Source organism: Silene latifolia, chromosome 2, assembly GCF_048544455.1.
Source record: "Silene latifolia isolate original U9 population chromosome 2, ASM4854445v1, whole genome shotgun sequence".
Taxonomy (NCBI): domain Eukaryota; kingdom Viridiplantae; phylum Streptophyta; class Magnoliopsida; order Caryophyllales; family Caryophyllaceae; genus Silene; species Silene latifolia.
This window is the reverse complement of record NC_133527.1, coordinates 134,260,444-134,286,284: the sequence shown is the minus strand read 5'-3', so window position 1 is coordinate 134,286,284 and position 25,841 is coordinate 134,260,444. Positions and strand designations below refer to the sequence as shown.

The following is a 25,841-nucleotide window of genomic DNA, read 5'->3' as shown; positions in this document are numbered from 1 at the left end:
ACATACAAATCCCAGCTATCCATATCTATAACAAAGTAATGACCAAAAATTGTGCTAATAAAACATATTCAAAGACACGGGTGATGGAATAACGCAGCTCAACTCAAGATGTGACATGATACCGAGACTCAGCGAAATACTTTTCAATCTTGCAAGACAAATTAGTTGGATTCTCACGGTTTCACTCATGCACTCATAAGGGGTGAGATATATGTAAGATAGAAAGAATAAAGACACTCACTCAACTTATGAAACATGCATACAATCTAATGTGATAGAAATTTCTCCAACCAGTACGCATTCACAATAAAGACTAAGTACATGTATCAAGGACAATAGGGTGGCAAATGGGGGAAGGGTATAGAAGTGGTTTGTGTCGAAACATGTATGAATATGTAAGGCTAAGACGGTAGTCACAGCACTAAACCAATAACCAATTCTAATGATAATAAACATAAACCATCTCAACTAGAGAAATCATCTCAACTTTGACAACATATGAGAGAATATAAGAAAGACTCTCCAAAAATGCATTAGACTCTAGTGAACACCACTTATGATCTCTTAACACAACTGAATGAAGCAATTATTTTCCTTTTTTTTTCTCTTCTCTTTTTTTCGAAATTTTCATATATATTTTTTTTCTTTTTTTTCTTTTCTTTCTTTCCTTCATAATTCTCTTCTTTTTTTCAACATAGGAGATCAACACAATTGCTAACAAAATTAAAGTTACTACCCACATGACATAAAAGTCCCAATCCCAACCAAAGTAGCTAAAATAACATGAGACTCAAGCAACTGCGACTGTCCCGAAAAGGTAGGCAAATTCTAGATTGCAGCTATGAAATAGGATATGAAATGGCTACAAGGTTCAAACGGGCTAACAAAACAAGGTAATGTATGGCTTATTTGAACGGTAAGAACCGTCTTTCCTCATGTACTTTAATCATATGAACGCGTAAAAGTTAAGAAATTAATGTCACACTTATGCAGTTGGCCAGGAAGCTCTAAAGACCTCGGAAATTTAAGTGGTTTACCAACATAATATAGTCAAATTTACTTGGCATAAGGCATATTGTGACGGTCGAGACTTGAATTATGAGCTTTGTTTTTCATAGCTAACATGTCAAAACAATGTACATGGATAACTTAAGTGGGATTCAAATGCAAAGACAAAGCAAATTATCATCATTGCTAAACAATTCACCAAGACTCGACCTAAAATAAATAAAAACATGTTTTTCTATTTTATACATTTTTCAATTTTTATGAATTTTTTGAATTTTAAACACACAACATAAATAAAAACACACAACTAAAAGTAAATCGCACAACAGAAATAAATACTCTCCCCCAAACCTAATGTCACAGTGTCCTCATTGTGACGCCTACAGCAAAGCAATCATACAAAAATCCAGCAACCTAAAGGACACTACTAACAAAGGGAAGAGGGAAATAAGAAATACAAGGAAAGATAGTACCAGCTGTGTAGCAAAAACTCCTCCAAACCAGCTGAAAAGTGAGGGATGTAGTGACCAGTTGTCACTACTGCGCTCCACCAATTATCACCCAAAACAATGGACCGAGAGGACTTCTTAGTCACTTTTTCGACTAATGTGATTACACCATTTGATTATCAATCATATGGAACATGCGAATATTGCCTTCTTGGCAAAATGACTCGTAATCCTTTTAGCGGTAAAGGAACTCGAGCAAGTAAACTATTGGGACTCATACATACCGATGTATGTGGACCAATGAGTATCACCGCTCGAGAAAATTATGACTACTTCATAACCTTCACCGATGACTTGAGTAGATATGGGTATATCTATTTAATGAAACATAAAAGTGAAGCTTTTGAGAAATTCAAGGAGTTTCAAAACGAAGTAGAGAACCAGTTGAACAAAAGGATAAAGGCACTACGATCCGATCGTGGTGGAGAATATCTTAGCCTTGAATCCGATTCACACTTGAAAGGTTGTGGTATTATATCACAACTTACTCCACCCGGAACACCACAACTCAATGGTGTTGCCGAAAGGAGAAATCGAACCCTACTTGATATGGTTCGATCCATGATGAGTCAAACCGAGTTACCGAACTCGTTTTGGGGATTTGCGATTCAAACCGCATTAAAATCTTTGAACGTGAGTCCAACCAAAGCAACTGAAAAGACTCCATATGAGATATAGAGAGGAAAGGTTCCAGTTCTATCCCATATGAAAATTTGGGGTTGTGATGCTTAAGTCAAAATTAAAAATGACAATAAGTTGGCACTACGATCCGAAAAATGCGTTTTTGTAGGTTATCCCATGGCCTCACGAGGCTATTACTTCTATAAGCCTCAAGAAAACAAAGTGTTTGTGTCTCGAGATGCTGTCTTCCTAGAAAGTGACTTTATTTCTAGGGGACAGAGTGGGAGAAATTTTGAACTTATAGCCTGTAAAGTCAGTTAGTAATCAAGAATCTGGTGATTGGCTGGTAATGAACATTTGGTACAAAGTTTTTGAACCTCTAGTACAAAGCTTCTGAACATTTGGTACAAGGGTTCTGAACTTGAGGTTCTCACGGTTCTCATGTGAAGGAGGTTCTCATAGGATCCTATATATATATATATATATATATATATATATATATATATATATATATATATATATATATATATATATAGAGAGATTGAATCATGTGAGGCACCCTTCTTAGGGTGAGGCGGCTGGACTCATTTTAAACCATCAGATCTAAGAATTATAGAGTCACCAGATTATGACACGTGTCCCTCTATATAGTCCCCAACTAACTCATCATCGTCATTACTCGTTCATTTTTTTTTTGCATGTTCCTCTCTCTCTCTTCAATCTGGATTTCAGAGAACTCTTTTTTCCGCCATTAATACCGAGCTTTCATCGAGCTTCCAACCGCCATTACTACTGCGTTTCATCTAGCTTCGGTATTACTTGTATCCAACAAACTTATTTCTAGTTGAACAGCCAAACAACGAAGCAAAGGCCACCCACATATAATCCTTATGTTACGATTATAGCTTCTCCCGCCAAAACTCACCTACAATAATCAACCCGAAATCATGCTTAGAACTTCATTAACGCCATTAATCTCATCTTTTCACTTAACATTCAAATCCCCCAAATTCAAATTCATACGTAGAAATTCTCATTCCAATACACAATGCACACCAACTGTTTGTCAAAATGCCTCAACGAACTCAACACCAATGTATCAACTCCCTCCAACCTCAGTTTACGTCCACCTCCCGTTCTGCAGGAAACGCTGTCATTACTGCGACTTCCCTATCGTCGCTCTAGGTTCATCGATGAACCAATCCCATGATGATGATCCTCGCATTGTCGATTATGTAGAGTTGATATGTAGGGAGATTAAGGGTACAAGATTAGATTTTGATGAATACCCACCTCTTGAAACTGTGTTTTTTGGTGGGGGTACTCCTTCTTTAGTCCCACCGAGGCTTGTCTCAAAGGTGCTTGAGACGTTGAGAGCGAAATTCGGGGTGGTGTCGGATGCTGAGATTAGTATAGAGATGGATCCTGGTACTTTTGATGCTGAAAAGCTGAGGGGATTGACCGGGTTGGGTGTGAATCGAGTGTCGTTGGGTGTGCAGGCTTTTCAGGAGGAATTGCTGAAGGCCTGTGGGAGAGCTCATGGGATTGCAGAGGTTTATGAGGCAATCGATATTGTCAAGTCATGCGGTGTTGTGAACTGGAGTATGGACTTGATTTCTTCCTTGCCTCATCAGACAACGAAAATGTGGGACGAAACTTTGCAGCTCACAGTTGGTGCAGAACCCAAGCATGTATCTGTATATGATTTGCAAGTCGAGAAAGATACGAAATTTGACGTACTGTAAGTGGGTTTCTCTTTATGCATTCATTTGGGATATATATAAACCAGGTTACGATACAAGGGATTTGATGATGTTCTTGGTTATGGGCAGGTATACGCCGGGTGACTTTCCGTTGCCATCTGAATTCCAATCTGCAGAGTTCTACAAAATGGCTTCAGAGACGCTTACTAAAGCGGGCTATGAGCACTACGAAATCAGTAGCTATTCAAAAAACGGGTATCAGTGCCAACACAATGTCACTTACTGGAACAAATCAGTCTTGCTCCTGTTTTAGATGATGAAGGTGATACGTCTCAGTATTTATTTACAGGAGTCAAGGGTACACCTGTAAGTGGACTAAGCTGTTGGAAAGGTGTTCTGATATATTTTTTTACTCCTAAAATAAGAGGGTTTCTTATTATGCACTCCATGGTATGAGAATTACTTGATCTCATCCGGTGAATAACTCGCGCAAAGAGAGTGTAAAATGAGCGTAGAATATGGTTTTGAGGAAAATAAAGAAAACCCATCTGAGCTAGTGAGTTTTTACTAACAATGAGAGTTCGTCAAAAGCTAGTTGTCTACAATGGTTTTTAAGGCATTTACATATGTAATTTAACATTGGACTAACCCGAATGCAGTAGAGGTTTTCTACTATACCTGAAAAGGGCTACACATGCACTGACTCACTGAGCCTTGTTAGTGCTAGTTTGGGTTGAAAAATTCTTATCTACGAGTATAAGTTGTTATTTGTCTACTTTCATATCGGATTTGGCCATTGTCGTCTATTAGCTCAAAAGGTAGAGCAATGTGTTATTGCACATGGTGTGGGTTCGAGCCCCACATAGACGAACATATATAAAGCACTAGTTACACTTTGTAGTAACATTAGTTGTTCTATGTGGTAACAATAATTATCGAACAAAGTGATGCTAGCTAAGAATAACACTAGTTATTTGATAATGTAACATTGTTTCGTATATATAATAACACTGTTTATTTGATAAAGTAACACTTATGTTACATATATTGATAATAGAAGCTCATGTAGGAATTGAACCTACATCCTTTGTGCAATTGCACAAACGCTCTACCAATTGAGCTAATGAGCTAGTTTAGTAGAAACTGAATATTCCACCAACACACTACAGTTGATGTAATGGCCACAATATAAGTTTATAAGTCACCACTTCACTTGAGTATTCGAGTCATATGTTTCTCATGTTATTCCAAAGAGCATGTAGTGTTATTCCAAAGAACTTGTCATGTTATCACAGAGTAACCGTGTTATTCTATTAACTTGTTACGTTATTCCATAGAGCCAAATAATATTCTGTGACACAAAAGCCAGGTATTATAACACAATATCCTATTATGATAACATAGTTATAGTTACGGATTATAAAGCGCGAAAAACCAATTCTATTGATCTGAAGACAAACTAGTTCCGTCGATGACCGTATAAGGCACATTATATGCATGTAAAATCTGAATAAGGTATGAGATTCACAAAATAAGGTCTGAGATTCACCAAATAAGGAAAAGAGCAAAAAAGGTGATTTTAAGACCAAGTTTCACAAAACAACCTCTAAGATTCATCGAACAAGGTCCGAGATTCACAAAGCAAAGTCCGAGATTCACCTAATAAAGAAAAGAGCAAAATAGGTTATTTTAACCAATTATGATGATCAAGTTTCACAAAACAAGCCTTAAGATTCACTGAATAAGATATGAGATTCACAAAATAAGGTCTGAGATTCACCAAATAAGGAAAAGAGCAAAAAAGGTGATTTTAAGACCAAGTTTCACAAAACAAGCTCTAAGATTCACTGAACAAGATCTGAGATTCACAAAACAAAGTCTGAGATTCACCGAATAAAGAAAAGAGCAAAAAAGGTGATTTTAACCACTTATGATGACCAAGTTTCACAAAACAAGCCCTAAGATTCACTAAATAAAGTATGAGATTCATAAAATAAGGTCTGAGATTCACCAAATAAGGAAAAGAGCAAAAAACGTGATTTTAACCACTTATGATGACCAAGTTTCACAAAACAACCTCTAAGATTCACTGAACAAGGTCTGAGATTCACAAAACAAAGTCTGAGATTCACCTAATAAAGAAAAGAGCAAAATAGGTTATTTTAACAACTTATGATGATCAAGTTTCACAAAAACAAGCCTTAAGATTCACTGAATAAGGTATGAGATTCACATAATAAGGTATGAGATTCACCAAATAAGGAAAAGAGCAAAAAACGTGATTTTAACCACTTATGATGACCAAGTTTCACAAAACAACCTCTAAGATTCACTGAACAAGGTCTGAGATTCACAAAACAAAGTCTGAGATTCACCTAATAAAGAAAAGAGCAAAATAGGTGATTTTAACCACTTATGATGATCAAGTTTCACAAAACAAGCCTTAAGATTCACTGAATAAGGTATGATATTCACAAAATAAGGACTGAGATTCACAAAATAAGGCAAAGAACAAAATAGGTGATTCCTAACACCTATAATGACCAAGTTTTAGAAAATTATCTTACATGTTCACAAAACAAGCTATAGGATTCACAACATAAGGACCGAGATTCAGAGTACATGCATGACAGCAAGGTAGACAGTCTAGACAGCATTAGACTGAATGCCTTATCAAGATGTGCATTATATATTTATCATCGTAAGATCCTACAGAAGTAAAATAAATACGAAACCCCGTTGGTACAGTCAATCCTTACTTCTGCATGGAAAGTTACTCTTACTATCACTCTGGTTATTGAAATCATATTACATTCACTCCAGCAGTCAATAATTCAAACTCAATCACAAGATGAAGCAGTCCAGGATAAAAAAAAAAACAGGGAGAAATCCGCTCAACAGCATTATTACTTGCTAATTTCTGGTTAGAACTGTTGAATATTTCAATCTACAATAAAATACCAACAGATAGCAGGGAAGTATGCTTGCTGCAAACCTGCAATATACAACTATGTTTGCTAAAAGCTGCACAACTCACTCGCAGCATTGTTTTCGTTTGATAACCTTATTAATTCCCTAATGTTCTTATCAAGAAGTCCACAACTAATCAGTATGCATGCTAAACAGAAAAGGAAAATTCTGTATTCAAGATCTCAGCAATGATATGCGCAGACATATGAGCGCCACTCAGGAAGCCAAAAACAACCAGTTACAGGCATGCATGACAGCAGAATACTTCACAGAACAAAAATGCAAACACTGGTAGGATAAAATGGCTTCAAGCAGTATCTAGATCCGACATGTACACACTGTATTCTTAACCAAGGTTGCCTAATTCGATATGAATATACCACAACAGGCACGTAATTTGCTCTTTGCTCGTAATAGACTAATAGAGTGCCATATATATAGATAGACACCCTTGAACCGATACATTATTTGCTGAAAATGACTCATTAACACAGGCAATAATGTCCTTCTTACACAAGGAAGTGATAACCAGGAAAGCAGGAATGCACATTCACATCACTGTAACTCCGATATGAATATACCACAATAGGTGATTCCTAACACCTACAATGACACAAAGAAGGGTCCCAAAAGGGGAATTGAGCTTGTGTTGCTGAAGTAGCAAACCCAAATTATTCGTTAATCAGAAGGCATAGACAATCATATGTGGAGACCAACAAAGTAGGAATACCTCAGCTAAGGTACTCCAAACTTCGATCCAATAATGTTCTCCTTCAATGGTCGCAGAACATGCAGTCGTCAAGATCAATCTTGAATTTTGTCATCCCGCATATAGGTTCTCGTCTTATTAGCCTCCCTCGATGGGATTTACACCAGCTTTAGCACTTAAATTTTACAGAGATTTCAATACCATAATGTTCTCCTCTAATACTCGAAATGGTTTTATTACACCTATCGATCTTGAACTCTGCCATACCGTTTATAGTTTCAGCAACACCGCCAATGCCAAATGTATCCTTGTTTAATTACAACAGTGTGTAAAGAAGAACCGATTTGTGATAGCACCGAGAGAAGCACAAGCAGATATCACACTGAGCAATGTCACTGCATCCGGAGACATGGATTCTAATGTCATTTGACGGAAGAGTTTGAGAGCTTCAACAGAACATCTTAATATGATTTCAGAAAAACTACCATTGTATACCAACGCCGCATATGTTAATCACAACAACAACAAACAATCTCCTAACGAAATTACTAAACCAAAAGCAAGATCCTTATTATTATTCTTCATATTATTATTGCTACTTCCAACAAAATCCAATCACAAATGCACAAGTAACACATAAGCAACGAAGTAGCAAAAATTACAACAACAACAAACATTCTAAAGCTTTCTAAGCAAAAATCCAATCACAGATTCAGAAGAACACATAAAAAACAAAATAGAAAAAATTAGGGTTAGGAATTTAAGAAAACATACATCAATCAAACAAGAAAAAGACCCTCGTCATTTTGTCAATCAAACGTCATCATCGGAGAGTCGTCGGATGGCGGTGGGCGTTGGTGATGAGAGAGTCGATGTATCAGTGTTACTGTGTTTTTTTTTTTGGAACGATTTTATTTTTTTTTATTTTTTTTATTTTTATTTTTTTGGAACGAGTGTTACTGTGTTAGTAAGAGTAAGGGGAGCGTCGGGTGGGGTTTGGGTTTTGTTTGATGTAATAAAGGGCGTGTAATCTAGGAATTTGGTGAGGCCGGCCGCCTCGCCATAATGAGGTGCCTCACGGATCCGCCTCTATATATATATATATATATATATATATATATATATATATATATATATATATATATATATATTTATAGAGGCCGGATCCGGTGAGGCCGTTAATTATGGCGAGGCGGCCGGCCTCACCAAATTGTTACATTGGACTGATTTCCAATTATTCATTGGGCTAGAAATTTGGGGTCTTTCATAATCTTTTCATTTAGGCCAAAATACTTCCTCTCTCTAAACTAAAACAAGCCCAAATTCTTTACCTTCTTTAGTTTACACAAATTTGCAGATTCTCTCACTACAAAAACAACAAAACAATTTGGCGCACAGTTCCCCAAATTTTTCGTTTTCGGAGAATCAAAGGAACGATTTTCAGCAAAACAACATCGAATTAAGCAATTTCAGAAGAAGATTTCATCAAATTAAGCAATTTTAGAAGAAGATTTCATCAAATTAAGCAATTTCAGCAAAAGATTTTGAGCAATTTTGAGGTAATTTCATAAGTTTTTATCAAAATTGAGCATATTCATATAATTGGTGAGCTGCTAAGAATCAGGTCGCCATGAACCCTATCAACACTGTTTTCGGTATGTCTCCATATAATCTTTTCTCCTTTTCGCTTGTAATTTTAATGATTTACATCAAATTTTGTGTTAGTTCATACATAGTGTAGTTTTTCGTTGATGTATTGTGTTAATTTTTAATTAGTGAAGTAATAATCTTATGCACTGATGTTAGTTGTTAATAATTGTGTTTTTGTGTTGTTGTTTTCGAAAATTCTGGATATTTTTGGCTTGATTGTTCATCTGTCTTCGCTAATTTGCTATCTTTTTCTCGTATATCCAGAATGTTGTCCGATTTTTGTAGCGATTCTGTTGTAAATTCGATGCAATTTTGAAAATTGTTTACAATACAGTCTCTTTTCTCCTTTTTCGCTTATAATTTTGGTTGCTTGTTGATTTATTTAAATTTTGTGTTCTTACACTGTTAAACAAAGATATTGATAGTAACATAGTAATTTGAGCTAGTATTGTTAGCTGTATGATTGTATTTGTGCGTTTTTTTGGTGGAGATTTGGATACTTAAAAGAGTGTCGGTAATATATGCTGACGGATACTTATAAGAGATGAACCAGAGCAAGTCCATCTGAATTAGGTGATGCATCTTAGCATTCATGAACGAGAAAACATGATGCACCTCATACGGGTTAGTTTGAGTTAAAAGTCTCATAACATGGAGCTACGACAGGTTCAGAAAGTAAACCTTGCGATTATGCTTAAGTTAAAGCCCAATAAGAAAGAGACTACTTGTTTGGTGGTTAATGGATAAGAAAGATCACCTGTGGGTTAAATGGGTGCATTGCACGTATTTAAAAAGCATGGACTGGACAACTTATACACCCCCTCAAGGTAGCAGTTGGGCATGGAAGAGGATTTGTCGAGTTAAGGAGCAACTCCTCCCTGGCTATACTAATACTGATTGGTTAGAAAAGGATGGTGAGTATTCGATAGCCAAAGGGTATCATTGGCTTGGTTCAGAGGACGCAATTGTGGACTGGCATAAGTATATTTGGACTTCGATTGGCATTCCAAAGCATCAGTTCATCGTTGGTTATATATGCGAGCTCGTCACGACTCTAGATAGACTACACAGGATGCTTATTTGTAGTGACACAAGATGCTTCTTATGTGATGATGCAGCTGAAGATCATGAGCATCTTTTCTTCTTATGTCCTTATAGCAAACAATGTCTGAAGCTGGTACATGAGTGGAGTAGAGCTGATATCCCAGAAACTGATGTGTTGAGCTGGTGGCAGGGACAGAACCACAACAGATTGGGATATATCTCTTTGGTTTTAATGGCCTTGATATACCATATTTGGTGGGCTCGGAATCATTGTAGAATGCAACATGTTGTATGGCGGCCTGAAGTCATTTTGAATCGCATAAAGAATGAAGTCCAAGTTCGAATGGGGAGTGTTAACAAAACAAGGAAAATGCTTGTGTGGAATTGATGTATTGTTGTTCTGAGTAAGTTGTAAGAGCTGAGTATTCAACTCTAAATTTGTTGTTTTGGTTGATAAACTAGATTTGTAATAGCTCATTATTATTAATAGAATTCTTACATTCTACCAAAAAAAAAAAAAAAAAAAGAAAGAAAGAGACTACTTCCAGAGCTTGCCGATCTTGTCATGACTAGCCGAGGCCACCAGCCCAGTTGCGCTAGACACGGACAATGCTGCGATCAGACCATCATGTGTTGATAGAGTCATTGTCTTGTTTTCCGTCATGTTCCAAAGCTCCATTGACTGTCAGTTCAACACAAATATCAATTACATTTTCTGGGTCATTGGCTTTGTTGGAAATGGAATTTAAGTAAAATCTATCGCTTTTATCGGTAATGTTTTCATACTTAATGAGGCAGAGATTCACTATGATTTATCTGATTTTGAATTGAATAACTCGAATATTAGAAATGTAGCGACAATTATAAATCTTAGGCATTATTTTGTACTGGTTCATGAAGTACTATATACCAATCTTAATTTGCTCTTTTTCTTATTTTGTAAATCTTAGGCCTTATTTTGTGAATTTTACAGCTTGTTTTGTGAAACTGGAAGCCAATATTGTAAAAATTCTTCACATGTGGTTGAAATTACCTATTTTTTTTTTATTTTTTTGGTGAATCTCAGACCTTGTATTGTGAATCTTAGAGCTTGTTTTGTGAATCTGTAAGTTAATATTCTGAAACTTGGTCATAAATGGTTGAAATCACCTATTTTGTTCTTTTCCTTATTTTGTGAATCTTAGAACTCATTTTAAACCTAGAAGATAACTCTTTTGTCGGCAATTACATGATTCAATCAGAAATTCATGAAGTACTAGATACGAATCTTATTTTGCTCTTTTTCTTATTTTATGAATCTTAGGCCTTATTTTGACAGTGTAGTTTATCGCGTCTGTTTTTGTGATGGTCGTACGAGCATGAATTTATCAACAGTTGTATTGGTTTGGCCTAGAATTTGCCTTATCCATCAAATATGAGTATCAACTTCTTCTGAAAAGCCTTTGATTGATGAGGTCCTGTAATTTCTTTTCAGGTTTTGTAATGTCAAGACATCCAGAACTCCTCCCCCACCAGATCCAGACGAGCCTAAGAATGTGGCAGAGGCTATTGCATCATGGGGCCTTGAATATGTGGTGATTACAAGTGTTGACAGGGATGATTTACCTGACCAGGGTAGTGGTCATTTTCTTTGAAACTGTGCGAAGTTGAAGATCTTGAAGCCAACTATCTTTGATAGAAGCCCTTGGTAATGGAAACTTTTGAAATTTGTTATTTTTGAATCGTGCTATGTAGTTTGACTCGTACTGCTGTTTGTCAACATGCTGTTTTATTATTTCAAAGCATATGCTACTGTGTGTCCCAAATATACGACTCAAGGCTCAATTACCTTTGCTATTTCACTCGCTGATTTCAGTCCTCACTTTCCTCTTTTACTGATATTTTCTCAGCATTTCGGAAGCTCGGCTTGGACTGTGCTAACTGGACACAACCTATCTACTTAGACCTCTTCAGGTATCATTTATCAGACCATAAGTATGCTCTTAATTTGCCATCACACTTAAATTCATCTTATACTTGTGAGTTGTGACTGTGAGGGGATTTTATGAAATCAAAACATTGTAAGTACATGATTTTGACTCTACGAGTTCGGGGAAATCATGCTTTAACTTTTGTTGTTTGGACTATCGCAATACAATTGCTCATGGTTACTTATATAGACTAAAAATTAAATGTGTTCCTATGATTGGTAGGAAGTGCGCTGCCGATGAGGAGAAGATGCTTGCTTTGTATTTTAACCGAGTTTGTTTCAATATCTTGCTTTACTATGGCACATGAAACTTTTTGAGTGATTGTCTATCTGTCTCTCTTTTTTTTTTCCTCCCCTTGATGACGGATCATTCTCTCCTTGTTTCTTGCCTTTCTTCGAACAGATTGGCTGCCCAACATCTTTGCCTACCAGTGAGAAAAACACATTTGTGAAAAGTGTTTTGCAGGAAAAGGTGCACTCTTTTTCTTTGATGGTACACTTCATCATTTGATTTTCGCCTTCTCCAAGATGATATTTCGACCGTTCTATTTTGCATTTTGCTCTTGTTCTTATTTTGTAAATCCTAGACCTTGTTTTGTGAATCCTAGAGCTTGTTTTGTGAATCTCAGACCTTGTTCAGTGAATCTGAGAGCTTGTTTTGTGAAACTTGGTCATCATAAGTGATTAAAATCACCTTTTTTGCTCTTTTCCTTATTTGGTGAATCTCAGACCTTATTTTGTGAATCTCATACCTCATTCAGTGAATCTTAAGGCTTATTTTGTGAAACTTGATCATCATAAGTGGTTAAAATCACCTATTTTGCTCTTTTCTTTATTAGGTGAATCTCAGACTTTGTTTTGTGAATCTCAGACCTTGTTCAGTGAATCTTAGAGATTGTTTTGTGAAACTTGGTCATTATAAGTGGTTAAAATCACGTTTTTTGCTCTTTTCCTTATTTGGTGAATCTCAGACCTTATTTTGTGAATCTCATACCTTATTCAGTGAATCTTAAGGCTTGTTTTGTGAAACTTGATCATCATAAGTGGTTAAAATCACCTATTTTGTTGTTTTCTTTATTAGGTGAATCTCAGACTTTGTTTTGTGAATCTCAGACCTTGTTCAGTGAATCTTAGAGCTTATTTTGTGAAACTTGGTCAATAAGTGGTTAAAATCACGTTTTTTGCTCTTTTCCTTATTTGGTGAATCTCAAACCTTATTTTGTGAATCTCATACCTTATTCAGTGAATCTTAAGGCTTGTTTTGTGAAACTTGATCATCATAAGTGGTTAAAATCACCTATTTTGCTCTTTTCTTTATTAGGTGAATCTCTGACTTTGTTTTGTGAATCTCAAACCTTGTTCAGTGAATCTTAGAGCTTATTTTTTGAAACTTGGTTATCATAAGTGGTTAAAATCACGTTTTTTGCTCTTTTCCTTATTTGGTGAATCTCAAACCTTATTTTGTGAAACTTGGTCATCATAAATGGTTAAAATAAATGGGGATATGATTTTCTTTCACATTCTTTCAAGATGAAAATGAACTAAAGTAGCATATATTCAAAAAAAGCCGCAATTAATTTTGTTCCTCAACATGAACGTGGAAAAAAATCAGAAGCTATATACACAACTTGAAGCCAATATTGTAAAAATTCTTCACAAGTGGTTGAAATTACCTATTTTGCTTTTTTTTTTTGGGTGAATCTCAGACCTTGTTTTGTGAATCTTAAAGCTTGTTTTGTGAACCTGTAAGTTAATATTTTGAAACTTGGTCGTAAATGGTTGAAATCACCTATTTTGCTCTTTTCCTTATTTTGTGAATCTTAGACCTTATTTTGTGAATCTCAGAGCTTATTTTGTGAACCTAGAAGACAATATTGTGAATCATAGGCCTTGTTTGTTGAATTTTACAGCTTATTTTGTGAACCTAGAAGGCAATATTGTAAAAATTATTCATAAATGGTTGAAATTATGTATTTTGCTCTTTTTTTGTTTATCTCAAACCTTGTTTTGTGAATCTTAGAGCTAGTTTTGTGAACCTAGAAGACAATATTCCGAAACTTGGTCATAAGTGGTTGAAATAACCTAATTGCTCTTTTTCTTATTTTGTGAATCTCAGACATTGTTTTGTGAATCCTAGAGCTTGTTTTGTGAAACTAGAAGATAATATTCCGAAACTACGTGAATTTTCACATAGCAATCTCATTCTTTATGTCCCTTTTTAATAGTAATTATGTATATTCGTAGAAATTATAATTTTTCCAAAAAGTATCTAATTTAAGGTTTAACTCTTCACAGGGGATACATCGGAAGAAGAGGAAGAAGTAGAGAATAGAGAATGATGTATGCGTGAGGATGATGACGGTCGAAGACACGCAAGTTTTAAATATGTTTTATTCTTTTCTACGTTTGATTTATTTTGGTTTTTTTTTGGGTGCAAACTTAAGCATTTGGTCAGTTGGTTTTGTTTAGCGAAGGAATTTACGCAATTGTGTGAACCTTGAAGGTCATTTTTAATGAAACTCGGACCTTAATGTGTGTGAAATCTCGTTTACTTACGAAGTTTTTTTGTTTCCTATTTTGTGAATCCTACACCTTAATTTGTGAAACTGAAAGGTGTTTTCGTGAAACTTGGACTTAAATGTGTGCAATTGTTTACTTACGAAGTTTTTAATTTCTTATTTTGTGAAGCGTACACCTTAATTTGTGAAACTTAGACCTTATTTTGTGAATCTTAGACCTTAATTTGTGAAACTGGAAGATGATTTCATGAAACCTAGACTTAAATGTGTGAAATCGTTTACTTTGAACAAGGGTCTGAATTTTTGCCTTAATACAAAGATGTAGGATTCACAAATTGTGAATCCTACACCCGTTTTTTTGTGAATCCTACATATTACTTTGTGAAACTTAGACAAAGACTAAATATTTAATAAGCAATTCATTATGAAAAGTTAATACATCGACACCAATAGGACCGTGGAATACAATATTTGAAGGTCAAACTAATACAAGTTACAAGTTAAGCAACATAACATCTGGTATCCGCCATTAACAAGCTATAAATGTCATAAATGTCACTTCCTTTTCCCGTTATAAAGATGGCACGAGACATAAAAAGTATATCAACAAGCTATAAATGTCATAAATGTCACTTCCTTTTCCCGTTATAAAGATGGCACGAGACATAAAAAGTATATCCATGACTAGCCTGCTGAATCAACGGACCTCCGCTATTGAACACATGTCCATCTCAGAAGGATCATTTGCTTGCAAAACGACTTCAAATCATCCCGCCACACACAGAAAGTTGTATTATTATTAATGAAACACCCATGCCATCAAAAACAAGTAATAATAGACTTAATTTTGTGTATTCTAAACCCGATTTTGTGAATCTAACACCTAAACAAGTGACATTGGACATATATTAACATTGATAAATATATTATAATCGTATATTTATATTTGTTCATCTATGTGGGAGTCGAACCCACAACTTGCGCAATAGCACAATGCTCTACCTTTTGAACTAATAGATGATAAGTACAAATAATGCACCAACAAATAATAAGCACATGAAACATGATACATCAACCTCATATAATTATTTCTTACTAAGATACAGGTAGTCTAGTATGAGACAACTGTGTGCATAAAACCAAGCCATTAGCGATATTACTCATATAAAATGGGGAATAGTGTAATGGCTTGGTTGTATGACAGTCTCAGATTGATTTTTGTAATCCAGATAAGGATCCCAGAAGTTTGATTACCTTTGCAGGTAAAAACAGTGGACGTGAAAGAAGCTCTGCGTTTGCAGAACGAGAATAACTTTGTGATTCTTGATGTACGCCCTGAAGCAGAATTTAAAGAGGTTAGACCGCTTATTGTTTCCAGTTAACCTTAATCTACATAATTGAACTCGGAAACTTCAGAAAGATTTAATGCAAACATGCCTAGAACTAGGGGTATTCTAGATGAAGTTAACAGGGACTCGAAAACTTGACAAAATCTTATAAGTATCCAATGTTTTGGGCAGGGCCATCCACCAGGCGCCATCAACGTGCAAATATACAGGCTTATAAAAGAGTGGACAACCTGGGACATTGCTAGGCGAGCTGCATTTGCATTTTTTGGTATATTTTCGGGGACAGAGGAAAACCCTAACTTTATACAAGGTAAAAAGAGGTGGTAACATAAAAGCTTATCCTTAAATGAATGCATACTGCTAACCTCATTGGCACTACTTCCAACACCGTGATCAACAGAAATCGATGTTGAACCAATCGAGTTTTCATTGAAAAGCTCTTTAATTCCATCTGACACTTCCTTGATATATTCTTGAGCATCACTGCCATAAATCTTGGGGTAATAATACTCAACCAGCTTCATCTTAAATCTGGGGTCGACGATTACTGCTATTGCCAATGATAAACTGCATTTACTCCAATAGATGTCAAACTTGTGTTTCACAGTTAAAGCCATGGATCTGATAAATTCATCAGAGCTATTACACCAATCAATCAACTACACATGAACAGCACATATCTCAGGGAAGTATATATTTGAAGTATATTTGTATGTCATTGCTATCAAATCCAAGAAAAGAAAATGACCACACTGTCTGCTAATTTGTGCAGCAAAGGAAACAATATTGTGTTCATATTAATAAGAACACCGTCCAGCAGGACAAATCATGAATACATCAGTTGCTTAACACGCAAACAACACATAACAATCATCACACAGTTTCTTAAGCTGAGACTAACTGAAGAAACCAAACAACACATTAACCAACAATGAACAATAGGAGAGTACGGAGAGTCAGGTACGGAGAAGTATCCTTGTGACATGTGGTTTTAAGGACAAACCTAAGTTACCTGAAATCGGTCATAACTAACAGTGAAAAATAATAATGAAACTTCAATTGCGAGAGTAATCGCGCAGAAAAGGAACGCATAGAAATCAATGGAAGTCGAGTGAAGGAAGATAGAAAACAAGAGCAGCGATAATTTAACGAATTAAATAAGTTTATAACTAAAAATTTAACTAAATAAGCAACAAAATCAAAATCTAGTAAAGAAACGGAAAGGAACATACGAAGAAACGGAGAATCGACTTAAATAGATTGTAAGTGTTCCTACTGTGCTCGATTATGGTCAGAAAAGAATCAAAACCTGCATAAGAACAGCAAAAATTTAACGAATTAAATAAGTCGATTGAAAATTAGGTAAAAATTACGGAATGATAATAGAGGTCGAAAGCGAATTGAATAAAAAATTAGGTGACCGATATTACCTAAATTGCGGATGATAATGGAGGTCGAAAAGCTTAGTGATAATGGCGGATGAAAGCTCAGCGAAAAATGGTGTTGAAATCTGAGTAAATTGGGAAGACGGAGCGCGGATGAAGACTGGTTGAAGAGAGAGAAAATGAGAGGAGTAAATGATTGTATGAGGGGAAATCTGCTGGTGAGGTATATAAGGAGACACGTGTCAAAATCTGGTGTGTCTCTAATTTTTAGATCCAATGGTTTAGAAAGGGTTCAGCCACCTCACCCTAAGAAGGGTGCCTCACATAATTCAATCTCTCTCTCTCTCTCTCTCTCTCTCTATATATATATATATATATATATATATATATATATATATATATATATATATATATATATATATATATATATATATATATATAACTGGGTTGAAATGTTGTGGATACGCCACGTGATAAAACTGGGTTGAAATGTTGTGGATACGCCACGTGTCATATACAACATTAATGACAAGTATTAATTACAGCTAATCATTTATATGAACATAATAAATGTTGTATAAATCTCAGCAAATATTAATTATAGTTTAATAAATTTTATTATAAAATTATATTAAATAATTACGGCGATTTGATTGTCAATTTATTAAAAAATTATTTCGATAAAACTTTTAAAATGTAAATAATTACGTTCATTACGAAAAATCCTTTCTATTGAGTATACTTTTCATTATATTTATTAAAATATTTTGATATGTAGAGATGATTAAAGTGAGTGGTGTTTCGCAATGTTTAATTTTACATTTTCGTAAAAAAACATTTTAAGAAAATTATAAAACTTAGACCATTAAATCCTTTAAGAAAAATGTATTTGGAAGAGTCATTGTATTTATTAAAAATTGAACTTAAAGAAAATTACGTACTAAAAGATGAATTGGGTTGAGAAATGTGGATTAAGCATTCGCCATCTTCAAATTGGTTTAGTAGAATAAAATAAATTAGTCAAAAGGCAAAATAAAAATAAACTACTCCGTAGGAAATATGTATGTATATTGTATTACATACATTGAAATATTGAATATGTGCATTCCTTTGGTCAAGTTTATTGAACATCATAAATGTATGAAAAAATTAACATAATTCTTGATGAACATCGTAAATGTATCAAAAATTTCAGTGCACAATTTCCAAATCAACACAAACTATAATTAAAGAGTACTCCAACCATTTATTTTAAACTGAGTACATCATGCATGTACATCGCTATATATATACAATGCACTACAAATTATTTCATTTACAGCCACTTTTGATTGTTTGTACTCCGTAGTATTTGCATCAATCTTGCAAAATTAAATATAAAATATTTGATATACAATTTAAGCTGTCTCACGACTCATTTCCTCAATAATTTTGTTTGTCTAATTTCTTCTTTATATGGTAATAGGTGAGTGAATAAGTACTTGGCAGGGCCGTCCCAGGGGCGGTGCAAGCGGTGCGGCCGCACAGGGCCCCCGACTTGAAGGGGCCCCAATCGTAAGAAATATTTGTGTTAGTTAATAATTAATTCAACGCGTATTTTTAACATTATAATTAGCTTGACTCAGTGGTAAGAGTAATGGTATATATTGTCATTGGTCTGAGGTTCGATTCCTGCCTTATGATAATTTTTTTTAAAATCGTTCAATATTCATCAAAATAAAGCTACAAGGAATTGAACTCGGGTGATATTGCCTCTTGATCATTTAACTAACCATTATGCCACTTAGTTGTTGTTAAAGAATGGAAAAGAAATTTGTACTTCATTCCTTCTAGAATGAAGAAAAAAAATAGCCATATAAAAGTACTCAAAATAGTAAAAATATATTTTTCCAATTATTCTATTAATAAAAATGATACTCAAGGCCCGTTTTTAAGATTTTGCACAGGGCCCCCAAATTTACCGGGACGGCCCTGGTACTTGGTAGGATTCAACATATCTTGAAGGTACAAATTTCATTTGAAGGTAAACTCAATCTCCCTATATAAAGAATTATTTCTAGAAATTTTTTCGTTTTTCTAAGAATAATATTTAATCTTATACGATATTACTTATTAGCAGGTGGTTGCGGATGAAGGAACAATTTCATAAGATATCAATGTGAAACAATATTAAAGTCACAAAACAGAAACGATGAAGTTAGCGTAGATAGCTGGAAACAAAAAATAGATTTTGCAATTGTAAGGGTTTTCATTCATTGAAATATATTGAAAATTAGATTTTGTTTTATTTTGTTAATAGAAAATGTAAAAATTATTAGTACGTATGTTTTGTTGTACTCGATTAATATCAATGAATAAAGTGTTTATATGAACATAAAAAGTTGTTTCATTACGTGTATCGATGTAGTGAAGAATTTTAGGAAAAAATTTTTAGCAAAATGATGAATTAAACTATTTTATATATTGTGTTTTGTTTTCAAAATTTCAGTGTTTTTTTTATATAGCTGAAGATAATGTTGTATAGAAAGAAAATCATATATTGTAAATTGGTTCAAGGTAGTTTTTTGGATATAAGCACAATCGCTTGGCATGTCCACTTTGCTTACAATGAGTAGCTAGGTTGCTTGGTACACATGAAAACCATAAAATTAATGGTCGATAATTATACGTTTTAAGGAGAAAATTAATATTGCAATTATATTTTTTAATACTACACATTTATCATTTAATAATAAAATACCTTTATTAAGAAGGATAACAGAACTACTACTTCCTAAACCTAAAAAAATAGATGTTTTATGTAAAAATTAAGGTATCCTGAATTCCTGATGTCCTCAACCAATTTGAGTGTGCAAAAGAAGTTTCATTCACTACAAATGAAAAGTTAAAAACAAAAAACAAGTAAAATAGATCGAAAACATGAACTATATTTTCAAAAACTCAAAAATATTAGACTTTATACAACCTATCAAATACATTCTAAATGTATAAGAACAAAATATTAAAACTGGCCGTGCGAAGCACGGGTTACTACCTAGTGTTCATTATTTGCCCACTTGTATAAACTTATCAAAAAGAGAAATAGATAATAATTGACTAATACACTCAAAAAAGAAATAGATAACAGTTGACCGAGACGAGGGGAATACTGAGTTGTTTTCAAACTACTCCCTCTGTTTTTTTTTCCCATGTCATCTTTATTTTTCGAGACATTTTCTCCATTCATATCTCTCAGTTTATAAGGGTTAATATTATAAAATGTATAATATAAAACTTCTTTTCATAAGGACTTTAATGGTGTAACAATTTATGAATTAATATATTTTCACTACTACAGATACAGGCTATAACAACGATTAATTTAGCCTTTTTAGTCACTTTTCAGGACGAAAGTTAGTATTAGTGATATTAGGGACCTGTAGCGAGATCGAAAGATGCTACCTGTAAGAATGGACCGAGAGGACTTCTTATTTTCCCGTCTCACGTGTTTGTTTTAGACCTGTCTAATATACTGCCGTCGAAACTATAGTGAACCGACCATCTTAGCACCCTTTTAATATTTGATTTCATCCGTTTATTTAGTTTACTGTCTTTTATTGCCTTTAGCTATAGACCAAATCAAATCAAACCCCCACTCACTTGTTACTTTAAAGACTAAAATCAGACAACTATTTATTGCATCGCCTCCCTGTGGTTCGACCCTGACTGCCACTAGCTATAGTAGTAGTTTGGACTATAAATATTATCTTTGGTGCACACAACGACGGGCATCAAATTTTGGCGCCGTTGCCGGGGAGGCAATTGTTTTAAATTTTTAGTTGTTTCTATTTTTAGTCTTTCTCTTAGTTTAAGGGACATTTGTTCCTTAAACTATTCTCATACTCTTCTTGTAGTTTCTTATTATGCGCAGGTCACAGGGTGGAGAACTACTACCATTCAATCCTGAGATTGAGAAGACTTTGCGCGAGTTGAGACGATCATCTAGGGTATTGCCGACAGAGGAAGAGCTGAGTACTCTGTCTAGTTACTACGAGAACGAGCTGTTTGAGGAGGACCCACCTACATCTCCTATTTCCACTTCATCAGCTGAGACCGTCACATCTCTAGACATGGCTGAAGAAGCAAGTATAGCCAGTCACTCGGAGCCGACAGCTGAGAATCTCTATAAGGGATTCGCATTACCAGGGACGGATAGGAAATTCGAGCCGAAACCGTCTTATATCAACTTGGCTGAGAGGAACCAATTCGGGGGAGCTGCAAATGAAGATGCAGCTATGCACATGGAGACATTCATTGATTACTGCCGGTCCATACCCCCACCAACCGGTGTAACCCAGGACCAGGTGAAGGAAACGATGTTTATATTCTCACTCCGTGATGCTGCTAGGGAGTGGTACAGAGACCTGGATCGAGCTGCTAATGGGATGACTGACTGGAATTCTTTGGCTCTAGCGTTTTATAAGAAGTATTTCTCTGCATCGAAGACCAATGCCATTAGAGCTCAGATCACGAGCTTTAAACAGGGTCCTGATGAGAATTTCCATGAGGCGTGGGTCCGTTTCAAGAAGCTAGTGCGAACTATTCCGCATCATGGGTTTGAGAAATGGAGCCTATGCAATCAATTTTATAATGGGCTCTATGACGATCAGAGGGCTATCCTGGATGCGGCAGCTAGTGGCAGATTCCAGGAGAATGTTGGAGAAACTAAGGGGTGGAAAATTATTGATGATTTGGCCACCCATAAAGCTGAGTATGGAAATTCCAGGGGAAATCAAAGGAGAGCTGTTGAATCCCCTTCTGTAGCTGCATTAGAGGCTCTTACGGCGAGATTTGATAAATACGAGTTGGGAGGAGTTTCAACAGGGGGGATCTACCAATTGAATGCTGTGTCAGACGGTCCTTTCGTCTGTAAAAGATGTGGAGCTGAGGGACATGTTTCAGACCATTGTCCTATTCCCTATGAGTCTTGCGCTGCCTTTCAACATTATAGGCAGACAAACACTTATTTTAAGCCGAATGTCCATCCGAACTTGAGGTGGAGTAGCCAAAATGTCCTAAATCCAACTCCACCTCCACAGCAGCAGCAACAACAGAATTATGTGCCCCCTCATAAGCAGCAGCAGACGTACCAAAAGCCTCCGTATGTTCCTCAGCAGCAGCAGCAGTCCCAAGGTTCCGAATTTGCCGAATTGAAGAATTTGTTGCTGAAAGAGTCTCAAGCTAGAGAGGCCGGGATGAAGATGTTAGAGAGACAAATTGCTCAATTGGCTAGCAAGAATACAACTCGAGCTCCGGGATATTTACCGACGCAGACGGATCAAAAGGATACCCTAAATGCTATTACTCTGAGGAGTGGGTCCACCCTTGAGGGGCCCGCTATGGTCGAGGACATTGCTGAAAAAGACGAGACGGAACCAAGTAAGAAGAAGGCAGTGACGAACAATGGCAAGAAAAAGACGTCTACCAGGTATGTCAGTCGATCGACTGACATACCCAGTCGATCGACCACTCCGCGAGATACAGTAGCTTCTGGTCCTGTAGAAGTCAGTTGATCGACTGACATTCATGATCGATCGACTGACAGCGCTGTTGATCATGAACCTTTTCGTCCTCCGATTCCTAATCACTTGAGGGACCATTTGTTTCGGGGTACAACGACTCCGAAAATATTGAGGCAAGACCCGAGTGGTGATGAGTCAGTCCCGGCTCCAAAGTATGACCCGATGACGATTAATGGATCATTTTTGAGACGGTCTGAAGAGGGGTCAAGATACAACAAAGAGAAGGTAGTGGATTTTCAGCCTAAGTCCACCGATGTCGGCATGAGAGACCTAGAGGAGAGGGCTAAGTTACTTCTTTCAGCCCCCTATCCAGAAAGATTGGTGCCGACGAAGGAACAGGTATCGTTTAACAAATTTGAAAATGTTATTCGTAGCTTAAACGTATAAGTTCCTTTTCTTGAGTTAGTTAATCAAGTGCCTGCTTACATGAAATTTATGAAGCAACTTTTGTCTAAGAAGAAGTCACTTGAAACTGTGCATTCTGTCGCACTAACTGAGGAGTCATGTTCTTATTTGACCCACACTGCACCTCATAAGCTAGAAGACCCAGGTACTTTTTCAGTCCCATGTAGTATTGGCACCTTTTCTATTGAGAAGGCCTTGTGTGACCTAGGAGCCAATATTAGTGTAATGCCTTTGAGTCTTGCTAGGAAGTTAAAATTGACTAGGTTTGCAGTTACCAACATGACAGTACAGATGGCTGACCGATCTGCGGTCCAGCCTATAGGAGTCTTAGAGGACATTCCTGTGCAAATAGGAAAGTTCTTTTTCCCTATTGACTTCGTTGTACTAGATATGCCCGAGGATGCCCACATTCCTATCATATTGGGTAGACCATTTCTGCACACTACTGGTGCAGTCATAGATGTTGGTTTAGGGACTTTGACCTTCAAAGTGGGGAAGCACTCCATTGTCTTTGCCCAGAAAGCTAAGAATAAAAACCCCATGTGGCCCGTCACATGTAATACGGTTTCTGAAAAGAAATCCTATTTTATGCTATCTGACATGCCTGTCTCTATACCTGTTTCTGCTATAACACCTCCGCCCCAGATTGGGAGCAAATTGGAGGAAGATTCTTCTGTTTTAGATATTGCAGAAGCTGGTTCGGGGAAGGAAGAGCCGCATGTTGCTCCAGCTGTGGAGGAGCAAATCGTTTCAAGAGGCGGCCTAGGATGTCTTAGCTATGGCACTGATGAGGAGCCTGATGAGGAGCCAGTCAAAGTGAGGGAGTCCGATCTAGATTCTGAAGAGCCGGATGAGGTCATTGATTGGGGAGATGCCGAAGCTGTTGATCCGTCGAGTTCTGCGGATGTTGGAGTAGAGAAGAGTGCGGCTGAGAAGACGAGCACTGTAGAGGCTACTTCTTGTAGCCAGAAGCCGATCAAGTGGGCCATTCCGTGGCCGTTCTTGATCGACTATTAGTTGATTGAGACTTTACAAACATTTTATTTGCTTTCGTTAAACTCTCTTTTTATCGTTTATCGTGTGCGCGAGACTTCGCATTTTAATAAGTTTGCTTAGGATTTTATATACTGTAGACTATTGCTTTGGGTTTTGCGCAATTTTGGGCGCGTTATTGTGTGTATTTGCAGGTTTATAGACCTTGATAGCTCAATTTATTGAGCTAATTCGAAGAAATCAGAACTTACAGCAGGTCTTTCAGTCGATCGACTGGCCTGTGTGGTCGGTCGACTGAGCTGCGATTTCCAGGAGCTTCTGTTCCTGTTCACCCTAGTCGATCGACTGGGTGATGTGGTCGATCGACTATGACTCGCTGCTGTACCTGTTTTCGATCATTCCCCTGCTGTGTTTGGTCGATTTGCGGAGTTGAGGGAGTCTTTTCTCAACTTTATTCTCCGACTCATTTCTATTTTCTTCCGTTTCTTTATTTTACACATAATGTTGCGTTTCAATAATTGTTTTCTCGGTTTTATGCGTGGTACTTTTGCTTCTTTTCAGATACTTTTTGGTAGCACTGCTGGCTACTGAAACCTCCTAGCTCACGCTGGTTTGGGGAGGTTTCCTTTTGCTGCGCTTAAAGTCTTGTGAGTTTCCGAGTTCCTTTTCATGTCTTATTTAGTTAATTTAACGCAAATTCCCGTTTCCCTTTATTTCATTATATGATTTTGCACAATGGGGACATTGTGTGATTTGGTTTGGGGAAGGGTTTTGCGTTGAATTTCATTTGCTTGCATTCACGTTTACATTTTGTCTTGCATTGTTGTTTATTTTCTCCATATATATACAGAAAATTCAAAAAATTGAAAAATTTCAACAAAATTCAAAAAATGCACGTTTATTTTAGCATATAGGTCGAGTCGGAACGATAGTATTTCAATGATGACATTGCATTCGCAGCTGTTTATGCCTAAGCCTTGCTAATTGACATGTTATTAGTAGAATCATATATGCATAGTCTACGAGTTTTCGTTAATTCTTGCTGAACTTGAGACTTGACTTAGAATTTTGGCAAACTACATCATTTTCTGAGATTTAGAGCCTATAACTGGTGAAATTCATGACCAGTTTATCTAGGATTGTGAGTAGTTACTCCTTGTAAGACATGTTACATCAATATGCATAAATATGAACTTAATCTGCTTAATACCTGTATGCATTCGGTTCGTGGTTTGTTGACACATGTATAAGAGGTTTCCTTTATTCATTTTGCCCATAAGCTTCACAAAGCCAAAAATAGCCTTTTTGTCCCGTTAACTACATCCTACATTTAGCCTGCCCTTGTCAAGCTAGTAGTCTATGTTCTTGGGATTGTTACTACATTTTTGGTGACATATACTCATTTTGAGATATTGTCGGGAAGATGAAAAAGGAAGGAAAGAAAGA

The 25,841-nt window shown here is 36.1% G+C and overlaps 1 protein-coding gene and 1 non-coding gene across 2 annotated transcripts; one reads left to right on the top strand and one right to left on the bottom strand.

Moving 5' to 3' along the window:
* Window positions 1-2,997: 2,997 nt before the first annotated feature.
* On the top strand, window positions 2,998-4,154 carry LOC141641346 (uncharacterized). Its single transcript, XM_074450012.1, has 2 exons — window positions 2,998-3,879; window positions 3,971-4,154. Exons 1-2 carry the CDS (start codon window positions 3,086-3,088, stop codon window positions 4,152-4,154), a joined length of 978 nt encoding a protein of 325 aa, XP_074306113.1. The 5' UTR covers window positions 2,998-3,085.
* Window positions 4,155-21,926: 17,772 nt separating this feature from the next.
* Window positions 21,927-22,033, bottom strand: LOC141644985 (small nucleolar RNA R71). The gene has a single exon (XR_012544583.1). It is a non-coding gene; the product is annotated as a small nucleolar RNA R71 (small nucleolar RNA).
* Window positions 22,034-25,841: the final 3,808 nt, after the last annotated feature.